This window comes from Drosophila persimilis, unplaced genomic scaffold (genome assembly GCF_003286085.1).
Source record: "Drosophila persimilis strain 14011-0111.01,24,50 unplaced genomic scaffold, DperRS2 tig00000002-arrow-pilon, whole genome shotgun sequence".
NCBI lineage: Eukaryota > Metazoa > Arthropoda > Insecta > Diptera > Drosophilidae > Drosophila > Drosophila persimilis.
This window is the reverse complement of record NW_020825289.1, coordinates 10,421,234-10,443,950: the sequence shown is the minus strand read 5'-3', so window position 1 is coordinate 10,443,950 and position 22,717 is coordinate 10,421,234. Positions and strand designations below refer to the sequence as shown.

Genomic DNA, 22,717 nt, shown 5'->3' with positions numbered 1-22,717 from the left:
CTCGTTTTCAGCGGCGGCCACAATAACAAACCATTGTGCGCGTGCTTTAACGGAGCTTCGATGTCAATTCGATATTCGCACGCACTTCTTGCTCTTGTTGCTCTCCCCGTCTCCACTTCTCTCCATTTCTTTTCACCCCACTCCACTCCACGCCACTACACACTCCACTCCACTCCACACTTGTACCGCTACCTCTTCTCGGTTTAACGCTCCCGCGAATTCGACCAACCGACGAACACCTGTCCGCCCCTTCTAGATTCTCCAGGTACCTCTGTTCCTCTTTTCCCCAATATCTTCGGGTTTCCCGTAGACGATGATTCGTGATCTGCACGCGACGGCTTCTAAACGGCAACTGACGTTGGCCAAATCAATTCAAAGCCCAAGCTCTGGTCAGACAGACACCGAGAAGAAAGATTCTTTCTAATCACAGGCCATAGAAATTTTTCCTTTGTTAAACTTATTTTTTTTTCATTTTAATTATGCGCAAGAGCGTTGAAACTTAATGGCGAATAAACAGTCTTTGGAGTTTTGCTTTTGGGGTCTATGCTCTGCCTGCCATGGCGGTGAAAATGCAGCGGAATTGATTTATTTTTTGGTGGACTCTCCATATTTCTTAACACATACCATACGACAGTATGGGTCGCAATTATAGAATAAATACTACACCACACTGGCATTATGATTGCTTATGGTTTGACGACTATAGAGGGTGGTTTGTAGAACTTGTTGCAATTTTGAATAACTCTTAATAGAAAACTTAAAGCATTATTGGTATTGTTTGATCTTATCTGAATAGTTTTATGGGTAAAACTATTGTGATTGACATGTTCTAAACACGAATAAATTTAGTTTGTCTTCTTATAGTAGTAGCACCTTCCAAGGCTCCTAAATAATTGCACCAAATTTAATCCAAGTTATATTATTAGCCATAGAATACTATATTAAATCATACAAAATTAGATGATTATAAAATGGAGCTCTTCAAACCCATCCTTATATTTGGTATAGAACTAAACGGCTTTTATTATATTTTTTTTAAGAGCTTTTTGGCCATACCAATATTTTGACCGCAGGTGTATGCTTACACTTATGCAAATATGTGGCCAAATCGCTTGCCGTTTCGTGGCACAAAAGATCTAGCTGGTTTTTGCCCGTTTGGTGTTTGTTCTTTCAGCCTGTTGATGACAGCTATTTTTGGTTCTTCTCGTTGCTTGTTTGGCTAAGGGCTACTTTTCACCGAAGGCCAACGGTAAAATAGTTTTGGGCCATGAGCTTATGAAATAATTGGCCGATTGAGTGGAGAGACCGGCTGGAGTTGGGCCACTAACCCATTCATGGACCACTACGTCTGTACGGCTCGTGGACCCGATTCTCCCCGTTCCCAATCCCAATCTCGCAAACTGTCATAATTATGCAACCAGCAACCAGTCAGAGGCGCTCGACAGACAATTTCCATGCATATATCAAGCAGCAGTAAGTGCAACAGCAAGCAGCACTAGAAGAAGACGAAGAGTCGACGGCAGTCGATGTAGAAATATGGAAAATGGGAAAAGCTCAACCTGCGCTGCATGGAATGGGATCAATAAACTGACAGAGGAAACTCGATCTGCGAAAAAAGACAGTAAACCAGCAACGAAAATGATAACAATAAATAAGGAAAAATTACAAAAAAAAATAATGAAGACCCATAAACGCTTTGTCACGTCTGTCTGAGCATTATGGACACCAGACGATGGATGGATGGGGAGGGTGGAGGAGGAGCAGTGGCTCGTAGTGAAATGGGAAAAATGGGAAAATCATCAAGTCGGTTTGGCGTAATGGAAACGTTAGTTTTTCTTTTATTGTTTTATAGCGGCAAAACTTTCACACTCGTTAACAAAATTATAATTTATTGAGTGCCCGATGCGATGAGTGCGTGTGCGAGTGCGTGTGTGTTTCTGTAAGTGGATCTTAGTTATGCAAATTTCATGTTAGTCGATATAGTTTTCCGAGCGGAGAGTGGTTCCAGATTCCAGATGGGAAGCTTTGGACGAATTTGCAAATGAAATCACAGTCTTATTGTTGTTGTTCTGGCGGGGAATGTTGGTTGGCGGATTAGTAATGTTTAGCAAATGTTTTCAGCACGTTTCCAGGATCATCAGTTCGGTGGGGGGTGGAAAGGATGGGGGAATCTGAAGAACACACATCTATTGATTCTCGAGCAGACCGATATATTGCCCATTTTGATTGGCAACGCGACGCTCCTCCAGCTTCCGGGCAAAGTCTGGGTCCGTTTTGGCCCGCTGCTCGAGTCGTTCCTGCTGCAGCTTGATGCCAGCATAGATCTGGTCGAGTCCCTTCTGGATCTCCTCGGGTATGGCGGGCGGGGTGGGTATGTGGTCGCCTGTGGCACGGAAGCCGTTCTCATCGGCCGTGTACTGAACGTTTACCAGCTGGCCCTCCGGTGACTGGTACGAGTACTGGCCATGCTGGACCAGGACTCCATTCGGATTCGTGTCAAAGTCCTTGAGGAAGCCCGTCTCCTCGTGGATGATGTTGTTGCCCGTCTCGTACTCCGTCTTATAGCTGCCGTCCTCGCTCTGTTCCTTGTTGTACTTGAGAATGGGTATCCATGTACTCGTCTCGCGCAGATCCTCGTGGCGATGATGGTCGGGCTTCTCGTCCCGCGGTATGTTGTTGGCGCTGTGATGCTGGTTATGATGCTGGTGCTGATGCTGGCCGTGGCAGGACAGAGCAAGCATCGAGATGAGTATCTGCAAACGATAGTTGCAGTTTAATAGTTCACAGTTCACACAAATCACAGATGCGGCTGGGATGGTCTCTACGTCTGGGGGAGGGGGACGGCACGGGACTTACAAGCACTTTCATTTCGTTGGGATTGGTCTTTTATCCACTGATTGGTGATTTTTTGTTCGACCGATTTGTCGCCCGTTTGGCTGGCACTACGACTGGCAAGTGAAAGCAGCTCCGCAAGACACTGTGCCAAGCGCGGCCCTATTTAAGCCTTATATAGGCGAATCGCTCCGAGTCTGGCCTCCTCCTGCACATCTGGCCTCGTCCATTACCCACACAGCAGTGTTGCCAGTGGTTCCACGGGAGAGCGAGAGACACACGCACACAGCGCCAGATGCAGCGGTTGGAGAGGCTGCATAGTTGCATTGGCCATAGTTGCTCTTGCTGCAGCTCTCTTTGTCGTTGTTGCTGCTGCTATAGTTGTCCGACTGAACAGATCCAACCGATGGGTAATTGTTGTTTGTACGCTCAGTGATACTTAAATGTTAAAATCAAAAACAAAATCAATTGTCGAACTTATTACAGACCAAAGTACCAAAGTTTTCCATCACGTGGCATGGAAACTTTAACATATTCAGAATTTTGGTATTTTATTGGACGACAGTAGAAATGGATACTTTGGATCATCTCATACCGATCAAAGACAGAATTTTTGACAATTCTTGGGGGAAAAAGGGTGTTCCATTGGCTCTAGTAGACTCCGCTCGAAATTCGTTTTTTGAGATCTAGAGATGCCCCAACTCTGGCCCACACCTAAGTCGAGTTTTCGGTTGCATGTATTTCGATTGTGTGGCACGTACAGACAAACATATGTACATAGGTACAGCTCAAATGTCTGCTGATTGTCTGTCCATCTGTGCGCTCGTCCGGTCGTTCATCTTCGTAATGCCGTTATTTAGAAACAAGCCAGAACGAGTTTTTTGTTTGCATTTGTTGTTGTATTTGCCAAATGCAGATTACTCGGGGCTCTCTGCAGCTCTTGCCCCATGATATATGCATCTGAGGCGCAGCAGAGATTCCGCAGCTTCGGATTCGGATTCAGATTCACATTCGGATTCGTATTCGGACTCGGATTCTTGTAATTGCAGACGATTCGTGGATGGCTTGGATTGGGATGCCATCCGCGAGGAGAGTGACATACTAACAACACCACAAGTGAACTGAAACGAAAATTGTTGTAACAATTCAAGTGTCTTGCCGATGAGGTGAGGCAAGACGATAATTGAGTTCAATGCGGGGCGCATCGGGGTCGGTCTTGGTATTCTCTTGTCTTCGCAAATGTTAATTAGTTGCCATACAATTGGGTTAATCTGCAAAAATTTGTGGGGAAGAGAATCCAAATCAGCAGCAATGAGAGGAAAAAAGATTAATTTAACTATCATCGAGATCCAACACTTGCAACACAATGCCGCCGAGGGTTGAACAACCGGCGGAGAGCCGGCGAAAACCCGAAAAAAGACATAAAGTCAAAGCAGACTTTGGGGATCGATTTTGAAGATACCCTTGGTTTCATATTCAGTAGAATGGAAATAAAATATGTGAGTGCACCACAAATGGTGCCACAACGGATGGTTTCCATGCGTGGCAAGCAGCTTTTCGCCAAAGTTATGGGACTTTCGGTGAGGGTATGAAAACCGGGCGAACCAAAAGCAGAAAACACCGACGCCTATTGCAACAAACGACCTCTTCGCTGTGCTCCAAGCCTCGTCCCTCTGTGCCTCTGTGTCTGTCCACGTCGGCGTCTCCATCTTCCGCACCCACAACTGCAACTGCAACTGGAACTCCAACAGCAACAGCAACCAAGCCTCCTCCTCGTCTGGTGAGTCACTTATTGGCGCGCCAAGTTGTGCAACTGCTGCTGATGCTGATGCTGCCACAGGCACAGACCAAAAAGAAAATGAAAAGGAAAGCTAGGCAAGGTTAGCTGTCCAATGCAGTCTCCCCACCAAATTTGCCCCACTCACACACTGACCACAAGACTGGGATCTGCCACATCCGAAAGGGGGCAGGCAGCTGTAAATGTCAAACGATTTTTACCCTTACATTCTTAGCATTTGCCGTGATCTGTTACTGCTGCTGCTGCTTTTGTGGCTGTTCTTTTGAACAACATTTGACATTTGGGTTTTGGCTCTGGCTCTGACTCTGTCGGTGTGTGAGTGTCATCCGCTGAGACAGCGACTGGTTTACAGAACCCCGATGCTGGCCATAAATTTCCAGGCTCGTGGTTGTGAAATGTCTTGTCAATGCTGCGAATCTTGAGCTTGAATCGTAAATAACGCTCTAGTAAGGAATGGCGATGACAGTTTCGTCCACAGTACTTGACATAAAGATCACGTACAGCGTAGGCGACAAGTGTCTGGCCATAAAGAACCAAATTAATTCCTAAACTTTAATACACCACTTGTTCAAAAGTGCTTTCGTTTATTTCTCTGCATTCGTTCAGATTCTTTCACCTCTTCATATCGAGAATCTCCTTCGCTGAGCAATCAGTTAAGTTTCATTCAATTACCTTATTTGCCCCTCGTTTTGGCTGGATCATATAACATTCCACTGAGACTCGTATTTAACATAGAGTCAGGTGATAGAAAACTGATTTCGACTTTAAAATCGGTTGTTGGCAAAAAGCCTGGCAAATTATCGGCAATGCTTATATTGGGATATGAGTAGAGGCCCTATAGAAAAATTAGAAGTGCTGTAGTCACAAATCAGCAGCCAAAGCTAGCATCGAGGCTCACCTTTGGACGGGGACACTTCAGCTGGGAGCTCGCCTTCTTGCCAAGCGACTTCACGATCACCCCAATAAACTTGTGGCCATACAGGCCTTTGGAGAACTGACAGACATCGACATTCAGATCGATAATTTTGTGGTATTCCTTGAAGGGTGGTCGAGGCAAAAACAATTTGAACGTGGCATTGAGCTGAGATATAGCCTGAAGATAGTCAACTTCGATGGTAATCAGAGACTTATCGTTATCCAGGATGATGCATTTGTGCCGGCTCACATGGAGTGGGTTCGATGCGCAATTGAAGGTTTTCCATTGCAGACTCAGGCGACTCTTAGAAGGCGAAATCTGTCGAAGAGTTGATTCAAATATTTCCAATTTATTTTTGGCTAAGAATACCTTCGCTGCTTTCCCATGGTAGGGCAGAAAAACGATCAAGAACAGCCAGTGAAATTTAACCATGATCGGGCTCCGAACAATTAGTACTGTCTGGCTGCAAGGCCCAATCACGGCTTATAAGTGTGAACAGTTGCGGTTGATTGTTTTGATAATTGTGCCCCAGTAATAGATACCTATTTTCGTGATTGTTTTTTAAGTGGAATACTGTTCTGTATTTATCTCCCGATCACTGTATGGACACGGGTACAAACGAAAAGGTCGGAATCCAATTTAGTTGTGTTCTGAACTTGACAGAATTTTATTGTATGGATTCTTTTATATTTCTGAAATGTCTCCTCTTAGAGTCATATTCAAATACGTTTTCTTCGGATGGAAAAAGTGGATCTCTACTAAAATACTGCTTGCCGGCAGGAACGAGGGTAAAAGTTCCTCTATACTTATGTTGTGATAGTAAATGAAGCCCTGAAAATCATGGAAAGATGTCACTTAGTTTTTAGCTACTCCATTAATTAAACTACCTTTTTTATGGGACATTTTCGCTGCTGATTACTGAATCTGACAACGGCATTATAGATCTTAGCCATCATGGTAGTGCCTTTTGACAAATCCGATATTAGGCGGCAGCCATCAAAGGAAATGTCAAGGAACTTCCGATACGCTTCCGATGGCTTGAATCGGGTGGAGATCTTCATGTAAGTCCTAATGGATGGTACTGCTTCTAGCAAATTAACTTCCACATTCAAGAGAGATTGCCTTGGGTCCGCAATCTGGCATTTCAGATGGTCTGCATATTGTGGAAACGTTTGGCAATCAAAACAATCCCACCTCAGACGTCTGTCCTGTTGAAAATGATTATATTCAGTTTGTTAGATAACACTCGTAGGTATAACCCTCATTCGTACCTTGGGCTCGCTGCCTGTGATGAGGAGGATCGCTACCAAGATTAACCACTTGTAGAACATCACTCTTGGTCAGTTGCTAACCAACTAAGGCTGAATGATTTAGTGAGCTAGTGAGCTCATTGATTCATAGATTTTTATATAGATATTGCAATAATAAAATATCCATAGCATACAATAATATTCCAGCAATTATCTAACGATTAAAGCGATCAATTCTGCGTAAAAACCCTGATTCGTTGGTAAATGGGGGAGGATCCACGATTTGGGTTATTCTGGATGATCCGATTCGAACCGGATTCGGCAATCTGGTTATCGGTTTTTTCGTATCTTCAAAATTGTGGATGCCACAGATTTTAACTTTATGCGGTCGGAAAATAACAATTAATAACAACAGTCTATACTTATCTGTCTATAATATAAAATAGTTATGGGTCGATAAAAATGTATCTTACAGATGCAAATGTATCTCACAGGGCCAAACGACAGCCTCGTTAATTCTTGAAAAATCGCAAGTGGGATGGGCGAAGAAGCCCCAAAATATCTACATTCTAACTACATTTTGGTGGCGACACCTGACGAAACATCGGAGAAACCGTTTTGACAAATTTTTCCATCGGCTTTTAGTGGCGCCACTTAAAAATATAATTAATTATAATTAATTCAAAATTTAACTATTTCAATCAGATTAGGATCAGGAGATCAGATAACGTTACATATGCGGGATACTGCATACCACCAGGTAGTGAAGAATAGAATCACCGCTGAAACAAGTCAATCACCAGTCAGTCGGTCAGTTAGATTGACTTTGAAGACTCGATTAATTTGGTCTGAATGTGCAATTTAATTGATATTGAGATGCTCTGCAGATTGAAAGCATTATAGATATTTTTTTTTCCTGGCATTCTCCTTGGCAGTGTCAAAGAGATGACCCCGGACTGTTACATTCAACACGACGGCGACCTTGGGTATGAAGATGTCAAAATGGGCCATGAAATCGTTCTCGGTCAGCATGGGCGGCAGGTCGGTTACCGATATGTTCTTCGAGTAGTAATTACCCTGGAATTGTAGAACTTAGTACAGAACTGAGATGCTGATGTTCCATGTCCTACCTTTGGAAAGGGACATCGCATGACCACATTACTGTTTCGGGCCAAAGTGCTCACCAAAAAATCAATCAGCATCTTCCGCTTGCGTTCTCGTATTACTTTGCACACATCGAAGGTGATTGCGAATATCTGGGTGTATACCTTTTTCGGATTGGGCAGTGATACCCTGAGAGTAGCGCTTAAAGTGGGAAGATTTTTCAGAAGTTCAACAGAACTTTCCATGGTCCTGTTCAGAGGCGGCAAAATCTTGCAGTTTATATTGGTAAAGTATATGGGATTTCCCACGCAGTTCATTTGGCTCATCTCCACGAAGTAGCCCTGGTGCTGAAACGTAGATAATGTGAAGTCTTTAGATCAAAGTAGAGACGTACAGAGTAACTTACTATCAAAACGTTGGCCGCTGCTGCACGCTGCGTCTGCAGGAAGCTGGCCATAAAGCCAATGGTCCAGAGCAATCTCCACATTTCGATGTCTCAATTGTTGATGATCAACTGATCCATTAGCCCCTGATGAAATGAAATGCCCCATGCCCCATGCCACATGCCAAGACTAACGACAGTTTAATTGTTGAAATTGTAAAGCAATTAAAACATTATTGCCTGATGTCTTGGCTATTGTTCGATATTCTGGTATGGCCCATTGAGTTGGCTAAACAAGTGAAACCGTACGCCCATCTGTATCACTGAAAATATCAAGTGTTTGGGGCTCTTACCATATGCTGGCGAGTGCAAACAAATATCATCACTACCCACAGCATCTACTCCACGATCGCTATCATCAGCATTAACCGCAAGCGTGAAGGGCAAATTCGGTAATGGGTAAGGTTCGGTAATGTTATAGGCCATCCGAGGCTGAGAAGCACTCGCTCATGGCCCGGCAATGGGACAAATACCTTTATATCTGTGTTGTCATTTTCATTATCGTTCCCAATATTTATTTCTCCACTCGGAGTGTGAGGTGTGTGAGTGTGTGTTTGCTTAAGACTAACTACGGAAGGTAAGATTTACACAAAACATTTCAATTTCGTATGGCATTTAGGCAGTGTATAATACTTTCAATCAAAATATAATTTAGATTCAGGACGGTTCCCAGAACTTATTGCGGTGCCACAGGAAGATGATCGCCCTCTGGCTGGAATCCGTTCTCGTCGGCCACATAGCGCAGGGTGATGATGTTGCCTTCCGGGTCGCTGTAGCTGTACGAGCCTGTCTGGACGAGGACCAGTTCCTCGTGCTCGTCGATCACCTGGCCATCGGATGTCTCCGTCTTGGGGATGATGATCTTCTTGAGGTAGCCAATGTTCTCCACGCGTATTCCATTGGACGTCTCGTAGCTGTCATAGAAGGTCGCTTCTTAGGAAACGCTCTTTGTCCCTTGATCTAACTACTCCCACACTCACCTGCTGTTGAAGCTGCCGTCGGCATTGTTCACATTGTCCTGCTTCACAATGGTGGCCGCTGTTGTCGTGGTGGTGACGCCTGCTCCAGCGGCACGCTGGTCCTGTGGCCGGGCCAGGACATAGCTGAGCAGCATAGCAGAGTAGGCGATGAAGATGAACTTGTACATTTTGATTGGCCGTTTATCCTTGAGTGTTCCTTGGGTGCGGGTGATATCCAGCAGATTGCGGTGCGACTGTTGACTGCCACAGCCGAGCCGCGTCTTTTTATAGTCTGGTGTCTGGTCGTCTGGTCGTCTGGTCGTCTGGTGGTCGGGTACTCTGGTAGTACTCTGGGTCTGCTCTGGGCAGCTTCGGCAGCGCTGCTTGCGATTGCCATTACGATGGGCGCACTAGATAAGCGGCGGGTACTCTCGAGTACTCTCTCGCAGAAATTACGAGCGGGCGCTCTTCTTCTTAATTTTTCTTTGGGGTTTTTTTCGGTTTTTGGTTTCAGTTTTATTGTCCGCGATGAGTAAACATCAGATCAGACCGCCAGATCGCAGAGAAGAAGATGAAGATGAAGCGACGGTGTCAACAGGTGACAGTTGTCCCCTCTACTCCCTTTATCCAATGTACAATATCTCTGCGCCCCATGGTCTGACTGGCGGTCTTGACAGCTACATACGTGATGGGTCTGAGCAGAATACTCGTAGTCGAATAATTCTTAAGGCTGGGAGTCATCGCAACTTAGTTCCGTTGAGTCGGATGGCGGTTCCTCGAGATTCCGTTAAGGATTTGAGTTGAGGGAGAGCACGCATTCTTGGCGATTGCTTGGCAGTGCTTTGGAATATTTCTATAAGTCATACCCAATGAGAGAGTAAGAATACTTTGATAATTCCGCATGGCGGACACGTTTCAATTATGGAAATAATTTGGCCGAAAACCTGCCCGGGCCTCTAACGGTGAACGATGGAGACAAAGCTGGCCATAAAAATGTAGAGTATTGTTGGCCATAAATCGAATTGATAAGGTTCGGAACATTCACACATATGATGGCTATATGCTGCGAATATTAACCACAATTGTGTCATAGAGCCCTAGACTTCAGCGGGCATGGAACAGAATGGTCAATGAACTTCGCTAAAAAACCAAAAGAACTCTTTAAAAAGAAGAGGTAATTGTCATCAGATGCATATCTGATTAATTTGGGGCAGACAAAGCCAAGTTTCCATTGTTCTTTCCTTTAAGTTGAATTTCTCATACGATATGCTCTTAAAGTTAACACTTGTCTGCTAATCAAACGAATGAAACCAGAAACGAACAAGTCACACTTTCGGTTTCTGTTTGGATTACATAATTCCTGTTGATTCTGATCAAATCGAATTTGGAGTTCTGAGGCTCATTGGATCTCTTCGACCAACTCTCACTGAATCTTCGGGTATACCGGACTTGGCCTTCAGCTGTTTGCCAGTCTGCTTGGGGTTCAAATTGCTTATTTAACAAGTTAGCTTTCAATTAGTAATTGTTTAGCAAGACTGGCAGCGGAGCAAAAACTGCAAACTAAGGCAAATTTCACACACATTTTGGCACACATGTGGCTAGTTGGGCACTCGGAGACAGGGGCTCAGATGAAGGGGGGGATCCATAAGGAACCACCGGAATAGTCAGTTTTCTCCCTTCCTGACTACGCCCCTGACTTTCAAGCATTCTGATCAGCGTTTTTCTACATATTTTGGGCGTGGAAGCTCCAAGTCGAAGTCAGCCTGTTGAGTTGATCATAGTATTGTTTAATTGTTCTCAGTTCTTTTGGTTCTAATCACATTTGCGCTTGGTCCTAGTCGGATCCTCAGTGCTGCTTCTCTGGGGGGTTGTAGGGATGCAGCTTGAGGTACTCCAGAGTCTTTAGAACAGACAGGGGCGTGGGCGGCGGTGTGGGCAGGTGATCGCCCACCGCATGATATCCATTCTCGTCGGCGGTGTAGGACACCACATAGGTGTTGCCATCGTCGGACACAAACGAGTATTTGCCATGGACCGCTTCGCCATCGTGCTCGGCATTCACCGTCTTTAGGAGTCCGTCCTGAGTGGCCTTGGAGCCATCGGCGAGTTCGTAGCTGGATGGGGAGTATGTGGCTGTTAGGCTCTGCTCTGCCGAGATTCTCCCACTGGACTGAACTTACTGATAGTGATATTTTCCGTTGTACTCCACATTGGATTCTTGGGAGATCAGGTCACTCGTGTCCGAGGCCCAAGCAGCGACCACGAACACGACAAGCAGCAGTAGAGTCCTCATTGCGATCAATCAGTAACCGGTAATATGTTTAGTCAATAATCTTAAAACAGTCCAAGCAAGTGTCTCGAAGCGACTGTCAGTTCCAGTTGGTAAACAAAGGCTCTTATATAGGCAACGGAATTAGCGGATTCCGAGAGGAGAGCCACATAAAAAACATTCCTGTACTAAAATATTTAACATGAATTAAAATTTGGCCAATAAATAATATTGAACTTGTTTCGATTCGTTTGGCCTTTCGAAAATGGGTGTGAAATTTGGTGCAGACAACTTCAACCCGATCCGGCGCTTCGTTTCGTACGCTTCCACGTTGTTTTCAAAATAAATAAATAATAATAATGCCGTGTCGACTTCTATGGGAACTTGTCACCAGCATCAGCATCACCCTGATTCTGGTTCTCGTTCACTCTTTTTTTTTTTTTTTGTTTAGTTTGGAACTAACGTGACAGCATTTTTGCCTGACTGCCTGACTGCCTGTCGCCTGTGTCTATCGAATTTGCATAAAATAAATTTATAAATCCTCGCCTTGAGGTGTAAAAATAAAAATAAAAACAAGCGTTATTTTTGGACGCAGCTTATGAATATATGACAGATCAATCTAAGAACCCATCGATTGGCTTATAAGCTACTAAGTATATCCTCAAGTGTGCATCTTCCCAACGAGTTATATGCATTCATTAGCTGTCTTGTGGGTGCTGCTGTCATCGCAGGTATTCGAGATATTGCGAATCCAGATTTATGGCTTCGACAGAAGCTTAAAATATTCCTATTAAAGATGCGGATGCGTAGGATATTCGAAAGGGGACTTTAAAAGCTGTTGGCTCTTCTTTTCGAATCGGCAATAGTAAACCAATAAAACCCAAGGCTGCTCTTCGTTTTTCGAAAGAATCCTTAGTTCTTTATTTGCAGCTAAGCCTAACGAATTTTTTTATATGTAGGTCTTCTCAAGTGTTTACATAATTTCCGACGCGAACGGACGGGAACGCTAACCCGTCCCATAAGCTGGTTCGGGTGGCTGGCCATCGTCTTCGTCGACGTCATCGCTTATATATAATGTGTAAATGTTCCTAATTTACAGACTATTTACACAAAGTTTGCTGTGGATAATTAGTGTTCCTGTATATTATTTCTTGTATGTTTTTTTTTTACATTTTCTTTCATTTCATTGATAAATCGACGATATCACATGAGTCCGAAAATGGCAAAGTTCCGGCGACTAAAAGATCTGAAGAAATTCGTGTCAAAGTGAAAGTGGAAGAAAGCAAGATAGCAGACAAAATGAAGTAATAGAGTCAATGTATTGGTTGTGTGTGTGTGTGTGTGTATCGTGTCATGTCCCTCAATTCCGTTTGAGATTGTGTTCTTCAGTCAAATCCACTAACAACCTCCTGGGGAGGCTTCAGCCCTTGTGTGATTGTCTAGATAGTGGGGGGAGAGCAGATAATGGGGTGTACGAGCATATTGTGGTAACAGCAACAGAGCAGCATCACATCGACCGTAGAGTATATCAGGGTCAGAATGTTGGCATGGGTCGGACTGGAAGGAGTCATCCAGAGGAAGCGCCTTAACGGCGCTTGGCTGGCGGCAGACTCAGCAGATAGTCGAGGGCCTTCTGGATCGCTGGCGGGATTGGTGGCGGAGTCGGCAAATGGTCGCCCTGTGGCTGGAAACCGTTCTCATCATCGGCCGAGTAGTTCAGGGTAATCAGATTTCCTTCCGGCGAGGTGTAGGAGACAGAGCCCCTGGCGATAATCACGTCGCTGCTGTCCGGGGAGGTAGCCTTCTTCAGGGTGCCCGTTTCTTCGGCCTTGATTCCGTTGGCCGTCTCATAGCTGCAAGTACCAGGCAGCGCAACCGAAATGAACGAAAGAAAGAAATAAAAACCAAATTTAAAATGGTTTAACCAAATTCACCTTGAAATCTTGCGAAATTTCTTTGACAATATTAATTTAAGTTCGCGATTTCTGTTTAAAATTAATGGCTTTTTTTTATATTTGAATGAGTCACTAACTGGCGCTAGACGTTTTTTATACCCGCATTCCAAGCCATAATGCTGCGCCTAACAGTCACCACAAAACTCTGTTATAGGTTAACAGCGCTGCGCTAATCACTAACAGGTGCTAGTGCACAGCAGCTGATTGGTATAAAAGTGCTTGCACCGCACCGAACAAAACATAACGGGTCTAGAGCATAATGAAATTATAATAATAAGTATTAACATTAAACGAGGGGGAACGTTGTGAGTTGCTGCGGACACCGCAACTCTACGGTTATACCCGATACTAAGTCAGTATGGCTCTCCTCCGGCAGACGCCGCTAATATTTAACGACACGACAAAGAGTGCGTGCGAGAGAGACAGAAAATCAGTCTGAGCGTGACGTCGGGCGCTGCGTAGCCACTGCAAATTGATTTGTTCCTTTTGGCTACAAAAATTATCTGATCTGATCCAGATTCAGCAATCTGATAGATATGGTCGTTATCTATGATTCTCCGTTTTTAGTTTTTCTCGAATCTGCAATATTGTGGATGCAACAGATTTTCGTCCTTTGTGTGGGCGGAAGGGGGTGGGGCGAAATTTTGAGATATACGTTTTATAGTGAGATCTAACAGGAGTGCGGATACCAAATTTGGTTACTCTAGCCTTAATAGTCTCTGAGATTTATGAATATCCCCAGATCTGCATCCTTTGCGGGGGCGGAAGGGGGTGTGGCGAAATTTTGAAACAAACTCGTCTCGGTCCGATATATTAGGAGTGTGGATACCAAATTTGGTTGCACTAGCTTTTATAGTCTCTGAGATCTAGGCGCTAATGTTTTACTCTAAGCAAAGCCGCCTATGCTACGTGTGTGTTAGAGAGAGACAGGGCGAGAAAAAATGAAATTGTTTTCTTGATGCTGGCTATAATAATAATACGATCCAATTCAGATTCCGCAGTCTAAAAGATATCGTCATTCTCTACGATTCTGCGTTTTTGGTTTTCTCGTATCTTTAAAATTGTGGATGCCACAGATTTTCGCCCTTTGTGGGGGCGGAAGTGGGCGGGGCAAAGTTTTGAAATATTTTTGGAGTAGTGACATATCACAGAAGTCTGGATCCAAAACATCGTTGCTCTAGCTCTTATAGTCTTTGAGCATTAGGCGCTGAAGGGGACGGACAGACGGACAGACGGACAGACAGACAGGGCTCAATCGACTCGGCTATTGATGCTGATCAAGAATATATATACTTTATAGGGTCGGAAACGATTCCTTCTGGACGTTACACACATCCACTTTTACCACAAATCTAATATACCCCAATACTCATTTTGAGTATCGGGTATAATTATAATATAATACTGTAGTATTATCCTATTAAATTTGCATTCATATCCGTGTCACTCATTCGCTTTCAAACAATTTCTATTTGGCTTCAATTAAATTTTAGATACAATCCCAAAGAGTCCTTAAAACTAGCCAGTCATATTATGTGCTCAGGACTGAGAATCCTGTCTAGCTAGCTATATCAAATCAAAATTTGACTTCCTTGAACAAATTAATTTTAGCGCAGTTTAGGTGAAAGATGAAGGATGGGCTTTCATTTTATTTTGTAGTTTTATCTTTGGGAATCCAAGCATTTGTTAGAGCAATAAGAATTCTATAGTAGGATAATATGGAGTCAAACTTACGCATAATTGTAGGAACCATCTGGTTCGATGTTGGACTCCTGGCTGATGATCGCAATGGGCTCCTCGGCCCGCTGCGGTGCCGCCTCAACCAGGCACATCAGCGCCGTGGCGACCAGGCACAAAACGAACTGCAAAGGGAAGACAGGCAGAAAGGCATTGAGAGTGTTTCAGCGAGTGTTGGCCGCAAATGTTACTCGAGTTAGTAAACATCTTGAAATCGTGCTCCGATGATATTATGCAAGGCCCCCCACCCCGCCACTTGTTTACCTGGGAGCCGAGATTTATTGCCTTAGCGCGTTTATTTGCTGTTCTCACATACTATGTTTTAGACACCTTTTGAGGTCGGCAAATAGATGCCAATTAAATATTTTCCACATTTCCACACACACGACGTATTCCCAATTAACTTGTGCACAAAAGTGCATTGAAAATTGTGGGGCGTGGTCGGTCGTCCGTCTCATCTCTGTCGCCGTCGTCGCCATCGTCGCCGTCGCCATCATCGTCACCTTCCCAGTGTCTGTTTCTTTCGAAACCTATGTAGGTTCACCCCAGATCGACTCTTGGGCAATTGGCTGCCCAAAAACACTTTGAATGGAACTTGGTTTGGGCTTCGGTTCCATTTTCGTGTCTGAACTTTTCAGTTTAATGTGCCGGCCAGATGGACAGCTGCCAGGTGTTGGTCTGACCTTTGAATTGCATGCGGGCCCGAGCTCTACTGAGAGCCATTTCGAGCACACGTCTTCGCTGCATCCATTAATTGCCTTTGCCTTTTAGCCGCTCTAAATGGCAAACTGTTGCTGCTGCCACCGTAGGCTGTTCCCCACTGTTCCCTGTGCCCTAAGCTCCCACGCCTGGGGAGTACTTTAATTGCGGAAGTTATGACGAAGGTCCCTGAAGGGTCTTGAAGGGTCTTATGTGTTAATGTGCGTTTTAGCGGTGTACGATTTTACGATTGATTTATGCTGTCTGCACTTTTACTACTCAAATGTGTGTCTGGCTCTGTCTGGGAGTCGGTGTGGCAGAGAATTAATGAAAGCAGTTTGAGGATAATGAAAGGTATCGCATCCTTTCTTTTGCCTCCTCTAATTATGTTTCTATTTATCCAATCCCATATTGCTCATCCAATCCTTTTCAACAACGGTTTTAAATCCCCAAACTTGTGCGATTCACTTACATTTTTCATGTTGTTCCACACACAATATTGTAATCCAAAGGCAGAATTATCCTTTCGGCTTGGGCCTAGCACTGGAGTTGTTAATTGAACAAACGTTTTCTATTTAATGATACCCAATGCCGGCAGGTGAGTCTATTTATACGAAAATGCACGGTGCGGCGGCAGAGCATCGCAAACACACACACACACACACACACACATAGACGGAGGCAAGCATCTACTACACGAGTACGAATCCAAACCAATAGAGTGCGCGGGCGGTGGGCGGTATGTGGAGGCAAAAAAGAGAGAAGAAAAACTAAACTAAAGATTCAACGCCTAAGTCGCCGATGTCGACGGCGCAGCGCTCGGAAAGAGCAGCAGAGGCAGAGAGTCAGTCTGTCCACAGGCACCGGCCGCTAGGAGGCACCGGAGGGGTAGGCAGGCAGGCCTGCAGGCAGAGCCACGACACTCAGCTGTTCTGGGCAAGCAGTTCAGAATCAGCTTTGTACTAAGTTTAATTTATGCAATTGTTTCAGGTTTTTGCAGACAGACTGCACATTTAAATAGATTGCCGGTAATGGTAATTGCATCAGCCAGCGGAAATAGTAAGGCACCAAGAAAACACCGAGCAAACGGCCAACGAAAAATGGTCTTAGGTTTAATGATACTGGGGAGGGATATCGGTATCACTCCCATCAGGCCCGGCGGCGCTGCCACCTGACTCGAAATGGGGCAGCCTCAGAGTTTTCGGGGTTTTAAATGCGCTTCCATTAATCGTCTATTGGCATCAAAGTCAGGCGGCAAGACCCTCAGACTGAGGCTGCAGTTGCAGTCGAAGCTGTGCAGGAGGTCAAAATGCCAGAAATTGCTAAACGCCAAGGGGCCATCGTAGTCGTCGTCGTCGCTGCCAAAGTGTAGGCGCGTCTAATGAATACTTAGCCTGGGCCAGCAGATGGGGCCAGACTTTGACTCCAAGACTCCAAGACTCCGACTCTAGCCCCGACACAGACGGCGGTAGAATTTCGTGACAAGATTGTCCCAAAGATTGTGAGCATATACTCGTACTATTGCTATTGTATTGCTATTGTCTTTGGCAACCGAAAATCCAAGCTTGTTTTCGGCTAAAGTTGGATTCGAAGTGGAGGTCCAACTCGGGTGCCGTTTGTCTGATGATTGTTTCCCTCGGCGTTTCTGGTGGCCGCAATTATGAAGACATTCGGCTGCAATAATTATAATATTTATTGTTCTACTTTTTAATATGTTTAATTTAGGATTGCTCGCTCGCTGCTCACTGAATTTCCGCTCCCAGATGAGGGCTTTTTGTGTGCAAATTTTATTGGGCAAGAACCTTGAAATATGTATTACGCATGACTTCTCTGATTACGAGCCACAAACTACACAGATGCCACAAAATGTCAGTCGCTGTCTGCCGTCTGGTTCTGGTACTTTTCTTCAACCTGTTCTCGCCCGCTGTCCACTCTGAAGGTCGCGGCGGGTTCTTTATGGCACACAACGTAATGTAATTTGTTTTAAAGATGTTTGCGCAGCGTCTGCAATTTGATACCTAGCACAGAGCAGGGTATTATGAGCCAGCAGTACACTCAAAACATGAGGTTCTCAACGAACCTCGATAAATCAAACTATTTTGAATTGTTAACAAATTAAGAGGATTTAATTTAAATGAGTCTTGAATTCACCACCAACAACCAATTGATAGATTATTTGAGAAGAATAAAAGTCTCATGTCACCAACAGATCCTTACCAGAGTATTTAGAGCTCGACTCTCCACCTGAATAGGCCCGCGTTGATTTAGCTGTTGCGTAAGAAGCTAGAGCCGCCTTTGGCATGGTCTTCGGTCTGGCCTGGCATACTTTGAAACGGCTAATGCTAATGTCAATGAAGGCATAAATAAATAATTGCGCATAGCTGGGGCTGAAGCAGCAGTAGCACTCAATGGCTGGAGACGCTGCATCGCTGCACCACTGCTCCGATGCACCGCTGCACTGCTGCAGACGTCGAACCAGTTGCGGTGGTTAAATGTCAGTGGTTCTGGTCATGTCGAGAAAACAGCTACTGCACCGCTGCGGGCATCACGCGGAGATTACGCGGAGCATGGGGCTGGGATCTTGGAATGGGCAATGGCTACCCCGCGCGGGTTACGTTGGTGCTGCCCATTTCATGGTCAAGGATGCACTTGAGTAACTTTGCTCCGCTTTGCCAGCGTAAACTGGTTCGCCTTTGTCTGGTGTGGTCAGGGAAGCTGAACTGGTAACTGGAGCTCTGTCGGGGCTGAATCATCTTCTGACCTTGAAGCCAGCAGCATTGGAATGGGTTCTATGACGCCGACTAAAATGCAGTTGCAGTTTATGCTGATATCGATGCTAATCCGTCTGGGTACGCGTCGGAGTAGGGGTATCTTTGGGCACAGTTCATAGTCTTCGCATTAATGTGATTTATGCAAATTGACAGCGGTCTTAAATGGCAGAGGGATCGATCCGCAGCACGTAGGCATCGTCGATTACGAATCATGGCTAATTAATGCAAATCGCGGCCAAGACAATTGATATGCGGGAGTGGGTCTTCTAGCAACTCCCCAATTGTCATATGTCAAGTGAATCTAAACACTTTTGTTACGCTCTTTTAACTAATATTAAGAACAAACGGAATTCAAAAGCTTTCGGATATCAAGTTAATCGATTGGCTTACACGATTCGTCAATACTTCCATGCATATGTACTATAATTGCCGCTTGAATAAACGATGTTCTAATTGTCTTGGCACTCAAGTGTGAGGTAATTAGTTTTATTACCAAGCCGTTGATGGGTGTATGATTTACGTATATTAATATTTCAGTACTATATGTATTAGCAATCAGCACAGAGGTACTGATCTAATACAGTAGGACCATCGAACATCTAAATTGAAAGTTTGTTATTCATTTGCCACGAGCCGATCTACAAGAAACCATTATTTAGTTTGGATTACATGATAAATTCATTTGTTAGACATTTATCAAGCCCTCAGATAACGAGTTTGGCTGCTATCTTCCGATAGATGAAGCGAATTAGGAGCTGACATAATTCCGGAGTGAATATTTAAAGACTGAAGCTAAATAAATTCGAGCAAATTAATTGGATGGCAAATATTCAACGGCTCGTTTATGTAAAACAGCCAATAAAGATCTTTTGTTTGGGCTTTGGGCTAATCTGTTTAACGCATTCCGCAGATCTTCTTCCAAAAGACCCAAGACTCCAGCAGTAAAGTCTCCGAATGGGCAGCGTTTGGACATTTATGGGTCCAGTTGAGAGCAAAGTGTGGTTTCGATTTGAATGAAAACCGAGTTTGTTTGGACCTTTGGGTGTCAAATTCTTATTGCTTACTGATCTCAATTTGTACGAGACTCTACGATATCGTATGCAAATTTTATTATATCAAATGAGCCATATTCTCGTTTTAAGATAGGCATAAAAGGTTCCAATTAATAAAACAAAAGTGGAATTTTTAACTATTCTTGGCCGGCTGGCACGTGACTCTGGCTGGACAGTGTAGCTGCAATCACAGCGCTATTGTTGCACTTGTTGAGTGCTGTCAAATCGCACGCGAAATGTGAAGGCCGGCTATGCAATCGAGATGATTCCCCTCCCCAGCCCGAATGCCCCTACACTACTCTCCACTCCATGTATCATCTCCAACGCCAACTCCAACTCCAACACCAACTTCATTCATATTCATTCATGGGGCCGTGTCTCAGTCGCCCCATTCATGCTTTATTCACCTCAATTTCTGATGGAAATAATAAATTAAATTTGACTGAATCGAGTTGAGGTGAAGAGTGGGAAAACATGGGAAAATATATACAAAGAAAATGCTGAAAGAGATCCAGTTATGGATTAGAAAACTCTGACACACGAGTATATTTCAATAAACATAATTTATTATCGATCAAATAAAAATAAAAGTTAAAAAATTAGGTAATTTTTTTTCTATACATACAGAGAATAAATAGTAAATGACGTTTAATCAAATTCTATATACTGAAGAATAGATCACTTTCCCACAGTTTGTCGAATAGCCGCAAAGAATCGATAGGTGATGGTCATCAACTGTCAAACCAGTTGGAAAATTATTCAAATTAAAACAAAAAACGAAAGGTTTACCTACGATCTTAAAGGTGTCAAGGGATATAATGATAATACCCTTTGCGGATATCTCCACTGGACGCTGGGCGCGAGCCATAATAAGGAGGAGGTCTTTCTTATATCGTAAGGATCCATCATACCAATATTGCGAATAGGCAGCCATGGAAATGCTGGAACTCTGAAGGGGAAAAGTTTAGTGTTTACCGAGATTATATATATGTACTTCGTACCAAGTCGATAAGCTGCTGCCCAAAGGAGCTGACCATATAGAACTGGGCAGAAACGACGACGAAGATGATCATGTAGGACATTCCCTCCTCACTTCGGCCTTCGACAACGGTGTAGAAGCCAATGCAGCAGAGCAGACTGGCTGTGGTAAAAAGATTGGAGGCCAAGAGAATGCCAAAAATCTGATTCACCTCCTTGTGCAACCTTTAACAAAGTGCAAAGCATCAGCAGTTATTAAATACCCGTGATGTGAAAAATTCCCACCTGAGGATCAGCTGATGTTTCTGCACGAGGCTGGCCAAGAACTCACAATCCTCTCTTTCTCGTTCTCGACTCGGAAGGTAGGCGGCCAGCTTCTTGGCCAGATATCCAAAGTGCATGCAGATCTGGCTCGAGACACACATCATCCAGAGGTCTGCGCCCACACTGACATTGACGACGAATTGGCTGTAGGTTAAGTCCATGAAATAGGCTACCGCATAGCCTACGGGAGTATCCGAGCGGAAGCAGAGCTGCGTTGGAAAGGTCCGTAGAAAGGGAAAATGTCCCTTTAGAAAATACATCATAAACGACTGAGGAAGAGGCCCTATTGCCATCACGGCCATGAAGCAGTAGTAAGAGTAAAACACATATCTCGTCGATCGGGGAAGATAGTATCTGTTAACCTCATACTCCCTCCGCAGCGACTCGTCCGCAGGATACAATTCCTTCAAACTTAGGATAAGCGTACGCAGTCGTTTGCGGTATATCATTAGGGTGACGAACTTCACTGCTGCACTGAGCATGTAGAAAAAGTGGAGGGCCCGGCGCATGATTTTGGATGGACTCCCGGCCACAGACTCCACCTGGAGACACTCGAGGGCCACGAAGAAAGCCTCATAAGAGCTGCTGGCAATGCATACGAAAAAGTAGCAGCGGAGGAGACCCTTCTGCCACGATGGCCTGACCGAGTCCAGAAAGTCGTATCCCAATGTCTTGAACATTATGTTCGCCAAAAAGGTGAAGTCCTGGTATTCGCGTTGCTTCTCCTGCATCTTTTTGTTTTGCTGCTTTCCGACTTCTGACATTTTGAAAGGTTTGTATTCCAGCTCTTAACTGGTTTGTGTTTTTCGACAATCGTTGCCTTTATACCCTCCAAGGGAGGAAAACGTCCATCGATTGTCCTTTACATAATTGTCTATTGAATAAATAATATTCTAATTGTTTTGTTAAATATGAGGTAATTATAAAATTGTTGGTGCGATGACTATACGTATTATACAACCTTGATTAATAAATAATTGTAATGAAATTAATTGAAGTTAGATCCGAATCAATTGTTGTTTAGGTATAACTTTTCATACATACTGTTATCAAAAAACTATTCATCATTGATTAACTCTGGTCCTTAAGATACTAAAAGTTGTTTGGTTAATATAACATGCAATTATATAAAGAAAGTTAATTATTATGTGATTTCCAATAGTGCTCATGTAAGCCACTGGGAGAAGCTGGAAAATAATAGAAACATTTATTTATAATTTATTCAGTGGCTTCTCGAATTTCACTACTGAATATATAAAATTCATATAGCAGACATTTGCATATATGTATGTATGTACAACTTCATATGGTTAGGCAAACACTTAACGCCCCCCAACTGTGTTTTAGCCATTTTATTCGATTGCCTTGCCAACCGTTTTGCCGCATTTTGGCAGCGATTGGTTCAAAAGAAGCTTCACTCTTTGCTCTTGATTTTAATTATTTATACAGTCAGCAAATTATAATAAAAAGCAATCTAAATTCTAAACGGAAATTGACAAAACTCTCCGTTCGCAAAAGTTAGAGATGAGCGTTGACCGAATACAATGAACTTTATGGACTATAGACTGAAATTTGATGCTTATGCTAAATTGGTCTCCAAAGTTGGTTATAAAACGATCCGTCGGTCTGCG

General features: G+C 43.9%; 8 protein-coding genes across 8 annotated transcripts; all 8 read right to left on the bottom strand.

Moving 5' to 3' along the window:
- Window positions 1-1,857: 1,857 nt before the first annotated feature.
- LOC6590252 (endocuticle structural glycoprotein SgAbd-2) lies at window positions 1,858-2,943 on the bottom strand. Its single transcript, XM_002016508.2, has 2 exons — window positions 2,857-2,943; window positions 1,858-2,753 (listed from the first exon to the last, which is right to left on the bottom strand). The coding sequence occupies exons 1-2, from the start codon at window positions 2,866-2,868 to the stop codon at window positions 2,187-2,189; spliced, it is 579 nt and encodes a 192-aa protein (XP_002016544.1). The 5' UTR covers window positions 2,869-2,943; the 3' UTR covers window positions 1,858-2,186.
- Window positions 2,944-5,303: 2,360 nt separating this feature from the next.
- LOC6590251 lies at window positions 5,304-5,978 on the bottom strand. Its single transcript, XM_002016507.1, has 3 exons — window positions 5,916-5,978; window positions 5,529-5,849; window positions 5,304-5,465 (listed from the first exon to the last, which is right to left on the bottom strand). The coding sequence occupies exons 1-3, from the start codon at window positions 5,976-5,978 to the stop codon at window positions 5,304-5,306; spliced, it is 546 nt and encodes a 181-aa protein (XP_002016543.1).
- A 252-nt stretch (window positions 5,979-6,230) lies between these two features.
- LOC6590250 lies at window positions 6,231-6,983 on the bottom strand. Its single transcript, XM_002016506.2, has 3 exons — window positions 6,964-6,983; window positions 6,434-6,776; window positions 6,231-6,377 (listed from the first exon to the last, which is right to left on the bottom strand). The coding sequence occupies exons 1-3, from the start codon at window positions 6,981-6,983 to the stop codon at window positions 6,231-6,233; spliced, it is 510 nt and encodes a 169-aa protein (XP_002016542.2).
- A 701-nt stretch (window positions 6,984-7,684) lies between these two features.
- On the bottom strand, window positions 7,685-8,387 carry LOC6590249. The gene is made up of 3 exons (XM_002016505.2): window positions 8,307-8,387; window positions 7,927-8,247; window positions 7,685-7,873 (listed from the first exon to the last, which is right to left on the bottom strand). The coding sequence occupies exons 1-3, from the start codon at window positions 8,385-8,387 to the stop codon at window positions 7,694-7,696; spliced, it is 582 nt and encodes a 193-aa protein (XP_002016541.1). The 3' UTR covers window positions 7,685-7,693.
- A 435-nt stretch (window positions 8,388-8,822) lies between these two features.
- On the bottom strand, window positions 8,823-9,544 carry LOC6590248 (endocuticle structural glycoprotein SgAbd-3). The gene is made up of 2 exons (XM_002016504.2): window positions 9,323-9,544; window positions 8,823-9,256 (listed from the first exon to the last, which is right to left on the bottom strand). The coding sequence occupies exons 1-2, from the start codon at window positions 9,487-9,489 to the stop codon at window positions 9,019-9,021; spliced, it is 405 nt and encodes a 134-aa protein (XP_002016540.2). The 5' UTR covers window positions 9,490-9,544; the 3' UTR covers window positions 8,823-9,018.
- A 1,523-nt stretch (window positions 9,545-11,067) lies between these two features.
- LOC6590247 (endocuticle structural glycoprotein SgAbd-3) lies at window positions 11,068-12,006 on the bottom strand. The gene is made up of 2 exons (XM_002016503.2): window positions 11,482-12,006; window positions 11,068-11,415 (listed from the first exon to the last, which is right to left on the bottom strand). The coding sequence occupies exons 1-2, from the start codon at window positions 11,592-11,594 to the stop codon at window positions 11,148-11,150; spliced, it is 381 nt and encodes a 126-aa protein (XP_002016539.1). The 5' UTR covers window positions 11,595-12,006; the 3' UTR covers window positions 11,068-11,147.
- A 460-nt stretch (window positions 12,007-12,466) lies between these two features.
- LOC6590246 (endocuticle structural glycoprotein ABD-4) lies at window positions 12,467-16,513 on the bottom strand. The gene is made up of 3 exons (XM_002016502.2): window positions 16,434-16,513; window positions 15,260-15,387; window positions 12,467-13,423 (listed from the first exon to the last, which is right to left on the bottom strand). The coding sequence occupies exons 1-3, from the start codon at window positions 16,440-16,442 to the stop codon at window positions 13,156-13,158; spliced, it is 405 nt and encodes a 134-aa protein (XP_002016538.1). The 5' UTR covers window positions 16,443-16,513; the 3' UTR covers window positions 12,467-13,155.
- Window positions 16,514-20,462: 3,949 nt separating this feature from the next.
- LOC6590245 (odorant receptor 49a) lies at window positions 20,463-21,850 on the bottom strand. The gene is made up of 4 exons (XM_002016501.2): window positions 21,048-21,850; window positions 20,786-20,987; window positions 20,578-20,733; window positions 20,463-20,519 (listed from the first exon to the last, which is right to left on the bottom strand). Exons 1-4 carry the CDS (start codon window positions 21,848-21,850, stop codon window positions 20,463-20,465), a joined length of 1,218 nt encoding a protein of 405 aa, XP_002016537.2.
- Window positions 21,851-22,717: the final 867 nt, after the last annotated feature.

Bases quoted from the DNA above. Each gene is read 5' to 3' on its own strand.
- LOC6590251 (XM_002016507.1), bottom strand. From the start codon at position 5,978: ATGGTTAAATTTCACTGGCTGTTCTTGATCGTTTTTCTGCCCTACCAT. The intron at 5,850-5,915 runs GTATTCTTAGCC...TCGCCTTCTAAG, and splicing joins ACCATGGGAAAGCAGCGAAG to AGTCGCCTGAGTCTGCAATG. The intron at 5,466-5,528 runs GTGAGCCTCGAT...ATTTTTCTATAG, and splicing joins TGAAGTGTCCCCGTCCAAAG to GGCCTCTACTCATATCCCAA.
- LOC6590250 (XM_002016506.2), bottom strand. From the start codon at position 6,983: ATGGATATTTTATTATTGCA. The intron at 6,777-6,963 runs ATATCTATATAA...TATCTAACAAAC, and splicing joins ATGGATATTTTATTATTGCA to TGAATATAATCATTTTCAAC. The intron at 6,378-6,433 runs GTAGTTTAATTA...CATGATTTTCAG, and splicing joins GAAAATGTCCCATAAAAAAG to GGCTTCATTTACTATCACAA.
- LOC6590249 (XM_002016505.2), bottom strand. From the start codon at position 8,387: ATGTGGAGATTGCTCTGGACCATTGGCTTTATGGCCAGCTTCCTGCAG. The intron at 8,248-8,306 runs GTAAGTTACTCT...TCTACGTTTCAG, and splicing joins CAGCGGCCAACGTTTTGATA to CACCAGGGCTACTTCGTGGA. The intron at 7,874-7,926 runs GTAGGACATGGA...CTACAATTCCAG, and splicing joins TGCGATGTCCCTTTCCAAAG to GGTAATTACTACTCGAAGAA.
- LOC6590248 (XM_002016504.2), bottom strand. From the start codon at position 9,489: ATGTACAAGTTCATCTTCATCGCCTACTCTGCTATGCTGCTCAGCTAT. The intron at 9,257-9,322 runs GTGAGTGTGGGA...CTTCTATGACAG, and splicing joins GACGGCAGCTTCAACAGCAG to CTACGAGACGTCCAATGGAA.
- LOC6590247 (XM_002016503.2), bottom strand. From the start codon at position 11,594: ATGAGGACTCTACTGCTGCTTGTCGTGTTCGTGGTCGCTGCTTGGGCC. The intron at 11,416-11,481 runs GTAAGTTCAGTC...CTCCCCATCCAG, and splicing joins AACGGAAAATATCACTATCA to CTACGAACTCGCCGATGGCT.
- LOC6590246 (XM_002016502.2), bottom strand. The intron at 13,424-15,259 runs GTAAGTTTGACT...TGGTACTTGCAG, and splicing joins GATGGTTCCTACAATTATGC to CTATGAGACGGCCAACGGAA.
- LOC6590245 (XM_002016501.2), bottom strand. From the start codon at position 21,850: ATGTCAGAAGTCGGAAAGCAGCAAAACAAAAAGATGCAGGAGAAGCAA. The intron at 20,734-20,785 runs GTACGAAGTACA...TTTCCCCTTCAG, and splicing joins GGCAGCAGCTTATCGACTTG to AGTTCCAGCATTTCCATGGC. The intron at 20,520-20,577 runs GTAGGTAAACCT...CTGGTTTGACAG, and splicing joins CCCTTGACACCTTTAAGATC to TTGATGACCATCACCTATCG.